This window comes from Sceloporus occidentalis, unplaced genomic scaffold, assembly GCF_023333645.1.
Source record: "Sceloporus occidentalis isolate IW3139 unplaced genomic scaffold, rSceOcc1.0.p SCAF_86, whole genome shotgun sequence".
Classification (NCBI taxonomy): domain Eukaryota; kingdom Metazoa; phylum Chordata; class Lepidosauria; order Squamata; family Phrynosomatidae; genus Sceloporus; species Sceloporus occidentalis.
This window is the reverse complement of record NW_028317066.1, coordinates 842,614-849,580: the sequence shown is the minus strand read 5'-3', so window position 1 is coordinate 849,580 and position 6,967 is coordinate 842,614. Positions and strand designations below refer to the sequence as shown.

General features: G+C 44.8%; 1 protein-coding gene across 1 annotated transcript in view; it reads right to left on the bottom strand.

Moving 5' to 3' along the window:
- Nucleotides 1–3,223: 3,223 nt before the first annotated feature.
- The window catches only part of LOC149284964 (uncharacterized), a 33,899-nt gene continuing 30,155 nt past the window's right edge, over nt 3,224–6,967 (bottom strand). The window contains exon 3 of the mRNA XM_089495899.1: nt 3,224–4,479. Within this exon, the coding sequence (XP_089352025.1) occupies nt 3,685–4,479 (795 nt within the window). The 3' untranslated portion in view covers nt 3,224–3,684. The remainder of the gene's footprint in view (nt 4,480–6,967) is intronic.

Sequence of the window (6,967 nt, the reverse complement as noted above, 5' to 3'; positions counted from 1 at the left end):
CTGTCTCTATTCTGTGGAGATTCAGGGACTTTTGCACATTTATCATGGGAGAGATGTCATCTATATATTATTTATATCTTGACTGGCAGAATATTGTAATCTTTTCCCCCAAGATATTTCCCATGGTCTTAATCCCAAAGGCTTTCTACAGTCCTTAGCCCACTTTATCATGTTCTCCTTTATCATTGCTCCTTCTAAGTGATACTCCAATAGCTTTTTGTATAATCTGGATTACATGACTGGTTTTTCCCCCAACATAATTTCCTAGAGTTGTCATTTTTCTGGAAAACCTCCATGTCCTGTTTCAGATCTCTCCTTAAACTATGATTCTATGATTCTGAGATCACAATGTGACAATCTCAATGCTTCTGGTAAGGATCACAATGGGCCAGTCTCAATCCTTCAGGCAAGGGGCATCTGTCTGAACTCATAATAGTCCCGTCACAATCTTTCAGGAAAGGTGCCTCAGGCTGAGATCACAATGGGACAGCCTCAATGCTTCAGGCAAGGAACATCAGCCTTGAGGGAGACTCAATTCTTCAGGCAAGGATCATAACCCTGAGGTCGCTATGGGCCAGGCTCAATCCTTCAGGTAAGGAACACCTGTCTGAAGTCAATAAACCCATCTTAATCCTTCAGGGAAGAAACATCAGCCTGAAGTCACAATGAGTTAGTGTCAATCCTTCAGATAAGGAGCATCAGTCTGAGATCACAATGGGCCAGTCTCATTCGTTCAGGTAAGGAGGACCAACCTGAAGTCACAATGGGCCCCTCTCAATCTCTAAGGCAACAAGAAACAGCCTGAAGTCACAATGAGCCATTCTCAGTCTTTCAGGAAAGAAGCATCAGCCTGAATTCACAATAGTCCTTTCTCAATCCATCAGGAAAGGAGCAGCAGCGTGAAGTCACACTGAACCAGTCTCGATCTCTCTGGCAATGAGCATCAACCTGAGGTCATAATGGACCAGCATCAATCCCGCAGTTAAAGAGCACGAGCCTGAAGTCATAATAGTCCCATCTCAGTCTTTCAGGCAAGGAACCTCAGGGTAAGATCACAATAGTCCTGTCTCAATGCTTCAGGTAAGGAGCAGCAGACTGAGGTCACAATGCGACAATCTCAATCTCTCAGGCAAGGGGCATCAGCCTGAAGTTGCAATGTGAGATCTGGAGTCAGTCCTGTGCTCAAAAAATCAAACTCATTTGAAACAAAAGAAGCTTTATTGATGAATCCAGGCAGAAACATCCATTAACACCTTTTTTGCAAAGTCTGAAGTCCAAAGGAACTTGCTCAACCCCTCCCTAAGCCAGCCCCCAATTCCCAAGCTAAAGCAACACAAGCGGAGGTTGCATAGATACCAAGGTTGTCTCTACTTCCCTTCCCTTCTCCCAGACAGCCTCACCTTGAAGAGCAGTGTTCCCAAGCCAGCTTCACTCCTCCTTGATAACCATCTCCAGCTGCAATCCCAGCCCCTTTCCAAACGCCCTCCTTCATCTAAAAGCCACTCCACCTGTCCTTCTATAATTTTCCATTACGTGCTTTCTATAACCCATTACTACTATAACTACAACTACAACCGTAAGAAGGACCCCTAATCCAGGAATGAAGTTATGTCAGCCAGTTCTGGATGGGGTCACATTTCCCCTGAAAGACTCTGTCTGCAGTTTGGGAAAACTCCTGGATTCATCACTTCATCTGATGGCTAAAGTGGATACAAAGGTCAGGAGCACTTGTTATCAGCTTCGGCTGATACGCCAACTGCACTCCTTCCTGGAGCAGGGAGACCTTGAAACAGTAGTACATGCGCTGGTCACCTCTCGGCTCGACTTCTGTAACGCACTCTGTTGTATTTCTTAAATTGTATGTTATTTTATTACTGTAATCTATATTCATTCCTTTGAGAAAAGGTGGAGTTTAAATTATTATTATTATTATTATTATTATTATTATTATTATTACTATTATTACATCCCTTCAAAAGGGTCCAAGGCCCTTTCAGTATGCTCCCAGAACAGGTGTGTGTATGTTTCTGGGGCTGTGGGTCTCTCTGTTGGTCCTCCTCTGCAGGGTTGTTGTGAAGGAAAAGGTAAGTATTTGAGGGGGGTGCCCAATCCAGATCCTGTGGGCCTCTAAGCCGTTCCCAGGTTGCCAGGGGATTGCCAGAGCTTTGAGGTCCCTCCTTCTCCCTCCTCTTGGCTTTGGCCTAGATTTTGGCTCTTTTCTACCCCCCCCCCAGAGCCCCCTCCCCCAGGACTCCAGAGAAAACTTCTCTCCCCCCCCTCAAAAAACGTTGCTATTAACGATAACGATATTGCATAACGATTGCATACTGTGTGATGCTTTCTCTTTGGCACAAACCTCTTCCCCAAATGAGGCATCAGAAGGGAGAGTCTCTCCTCTGCCCCACTTTCCAGGAAGGAGGCGGCTCCTCAAAGCCCTTTTTACCTTTGGATCCCCCTCCCCTTCATGGCCATGCCTCTCTCCAACAGTCCCCACGGCGTCTATTATCATAATAACCATCCAAGTACCTGGGACCCAAGGAATCCTCCTAGTAGGGGGCAGGGAATGAAAGAGGGAGAGGAGACCTGGCAGGCCCCCTGCCTTTCTTTGGGAGGAGAAGAGGGGTTTTCTTCCTTCTTATAACCCCCCAAGGGCCCCCCAGAAAACCATTCCTCTGAATGAACAAGGGCTCTCCCCACTTCCCTCTCTCCCTAAGAACAGACTGTGAGGGCAGCCATGGCTTCAGAGGCTGAGACTGTGCATACATAGATGCCCCCAAAGGCCCCTCCTCAGCATTCACAGGGATTGCCAGGGCCTAGATGCTGCTGCTTATTCTGCTGGCGACTTTTGCGGGAAAGGAAGGTATGTACCAGAGGTTCAGCAGCCTCCCCTTCCTTCCCTCATTTCTTTCTTTGAGGAGATCGCAATGGAGTCCAAGGTGCAGAGCTGGACTCAGGAGGGAAAGCCAGGAAAGGAAGGCTCTAGTTTTGAAATATAGCTCTCTCTGTGTATCCTGTATGTTTGTGTGTTTTTGTGCACGTATGTGTGTGTGTGCCCCTTCTGTTCTTATGGCTGGGAATGGAGCTGAGGACTGAGGAGAGAAGAAAGGATCAGTTTTGGGCAAATTCAGAACTTCTGTGCATCAAAGAGTCCAATGTGTTGAAATAGCAAAGAACTTTATTGAGAACACACAGAAATCCAGTGTTTAAGCCAGAACTGCCCACTCCAATCCAAACAATACATTAAAACCCCAAACGTTCAACATCACCCTCTTCCAAACCTAGCCTTACCCCCAATTCCCACAGTCTATGCCCCACAGGTAACAAGGCCCCCTTTGCCATTCCCAGAAACTAGCCCTTTCTCTTAATACCCCAAATTTTTCTTCAAACAACATCTCACACTTTGCAAAAGATATCATTCCCGTAACTATTCTATCCAGCTGCAACAAATCCCACCCCTCATCTACCTAACCTATACCACAATCCACAATCCACGACAAATATACAACCCAAAGCAATTACCTATAATATTAGCAATTAAAATCTAAACTAAACAAATATGACTTTAAAACACAAACAGATATATGAACAGACAAAGCGAACAAAATAATAAGGGCCTTTTCTTATTACGACAGGATTAAAAATATATTCTTTGTACTCCTTCTTGACAAATATAATGTTAGTTCATTACTGGGATTTCTGTAGCTTCTCTCCTGTGTGGCCTCTCTCATGTTTCACTTGGGCTGACTTGGCAGAAAAACCTTTCCCACAATGCTGGCATTTGTATGGCTTCTCTCCTGTGTGGATTCTCTGATGTTTCACTAGGTCTGACTTTGAAGAAAAACATTTCCCACAATGCTGGCATTTGTATGGCTTCTCTCCTGTGTGGATTCTCTGGTGTGTCACTAGGTCTGACTTCCAAGAAAAACCTTTCCCACAATGCTGGCATTTGTATGGCTTCTCTCCTGTGTGGACTCTCTGATGTCTCACTAGGTGAGACTTCCGAAAAAAAACTTTCCCACAATGCTGGCATTTGTATGGCTTCTCTCCTGTGTGGATTCTCTGATGTTTCACTAGGTCTGACTTTGAAGAAAAACATTTCCCACAATGCTGGCATTTGTATGGCTTCTCTCCTGTGTGGACTCTCTGATGTATCACTAGGTGTGACTTCCGAGAAAAACATTTCCCACAATGCTGGCATTTGTATGGCTTCTCTCCTGTGTGGACTCTCTGATGTATCACTAGGTGTGACTTCCGAGAAAAACATTTCCCACAATGCTGGCATTTGTATGGCTTCTCTCCTGTGTGGACTCTCTGATGTCTCACTAGGTGAGACTTCCGAAAAAAAACTTTCCCACAATGCTGGCATTTGTATGGCTTCTCTCCTGTGTGGATTCTCTGATGTCTCACTAGGTATGATTTCCAAGAAAAACATTTCCCACAATGCTGGCATTTGTATGGCTTCTCTCCAGTGTGGACTCTCTGATGCATGACAAGGATTGATTTGTAAGCAAAACGTTTCCTACAATGCTGGCATTTGTGTGACTTCTTTCTTCTGTGGACTCTCTCATGAATCAAATGTTTTTCTGTAAAGAAGGACAATGACAGACAAGACTGAAAATCAGAGTTAAGAGAGGAGGGTGTTGCCCCATTTAATAAAGTTGCTGTGAATAACCCAAGCATGACCCTGCTGCTTATGCCCCTAAATCCATTGAACGGTTGCATCTTTACTCATAGGAGCTAGGAAAGAATGGGGACTGCCTTGAGGGAATCAGTAGAAGAAGATAGTCAAAGGACTGTTAAAAAAATTCAATTAAATATGTGCAAAAATACTTTGATTGACAGCTGGCATCATATCCTGTGAGACTGCCATAGAGTCCTGAGTCAGAGCCCAAGGCATGATGGTAGCTAACTGCTGAGGTCATTTCATGCTGTTTGGCACCAGGAGATGACTCCCAACCAATACAGTATGCAGCTCACATGTGGATTGGATTGGAGTTGTGTGTTCAGGAGACGGTGAAGTTGATGGAAGTCGGAGAGGAGAGCTTGCAAATATTTGTATTGTTTTGCAACTCAAGAGAGAGAACCTCCAAGGATTTCGAGGAAATCAACTGTGTTTGTGCCTTATTTTTAGTGTGAAAAGTGTTCAGTCATTGCCAACGCCTATATCTAGATACTTGCTTCTGTACTCTGCTATGTTATTTTTGAGCTGCATCTGGGTGCATCACCTCAGATTGCAATGTACATTGGCTTGTGAACGCAATCAAAATTCAGAGCCAACAAGGACCTGAGATTCAGTGTGCTAATCCCTTTTGTCTCAGGCATTTGCATCAAACACCCACTGAATTCAATTCGGTTTCAAACCATTCTTCCCCCACACAGGAAATATTCTAAAGTGATATAAACCTTTCTGAACCCTTGGTTTCTGCCCCCAAGCACCAATTTCACTAATAAATATCAGCCCAGACTTGCTGTTCTTCAGTGTCAGTCCAGTTACAGACAGACACTGTTTGTTTTCTTGGCTAAGCACCTCCATGCACTCACCAACCCCAATTGTCGCGGGAACTACTGACCTCTTCCCACTCCAAATCCTCAGCAATTGGAAGAAAGATCTGGATAGATAACGTATCACCATTAACAAAGCCTTACATCTATTCACCACACCCATCTTTGTTACCTAGTTCTTGCATGTGTGTATGAACACTTATTTGTATGTGTCTGTGTTTTGCTTTCCCCCTAAATAAAACACAAAAACCTACTTCAAATCCCTCTGGATATTTGTTTGATTCAGGACCTGCTATAGCTTGGCTGAGTCCAGAGGTCACTATTGCCCCAGTAAAACTATTTCGTTCTATTCAGCTAATTCCTCTAAAAGCATAGATAGCACTTGCAGGTATCCTCCCTAGACTCGAGCAGTTTGGGTAACAAAGGACTTCTTGAATCAACCATGGAGCTAAGGAAGCTTAAGTAGGAAAAGAAACATTAGCGAAAAATGAATTTTTATGTCAACTTTCCTCTCTTCATAGACATTGCTGATAACTGCAATATGGAGCTCCTTAATATGTCTGAAAACAAGGCCTGAGCCATGTTCTCACAGTTCACTCAAACCAGTTCTTAAAATCTGTGAAGTTGGTACCTGCTTCGCAATCCCCAAGGCCCCTCTCCTGGTCCTTCCCAGAGGTCCTTCCTCTCCGCACAGAGCTAGGAGATCCTGGCTTTGCTCCTGCCTTCCCCTCCTGGCTCCCAAGGGCCTGATCTCCTTCCTTTTCTTCATCCGCTCTCCAACCTTCCCTCTTGCCCATCTGCACTGCTTCAGCATCTCACCTTGAGCATCTCTTTCCCGCTTTTCTGTTTTTCACATTCCCTTCATCTCTCTATCACAGACAGAAACACACCCACATAGTGTGTGTGATGCATAAAAGGGACACCTTGAAGCCCATTTGTTGAGAAAGGCAGGATAATCAATATACAAATAATGTATTAGGAAAGGGAGAACAAGGGGGCTGGGACCTGGATTCCAATTTTGGTGAGGGTCAGATGCCAGAGAGGCGCCTTAAAACAGCTTTAAGGCATCTCCAAGACTGGGATGGATTACTATTGGGGGTGGGGATTACATTGGCTCCCAGGGGATCTCAGAGGCAACCTCACATTGTGTCACCTAAAAATATGGAATAATGTTTTGCCCCTCAATATCCCACAGCATCCCTTTGGGAAAGTGGAGGCCATTTTGCCACTGTTGGGCCCTCTCTGATCCATTGCAGGGCCAAAGGATGCCTGTTCCCCAGAAAGCCTCTCCAGAGCCTCAAAAGGCTGGAAGAGGGGCCACAAAAGCCAGGAAACATGCTCAGGAATGGGCTGAGGACCATTTAAGGGCAAAAAGCATTAATCTCCATGGCTCCTTCCCACAAAATTCCAGAACTCGCAGTTTAGGATTCGATAATTAGAAACATTACAAAGTGGAGAACAATAA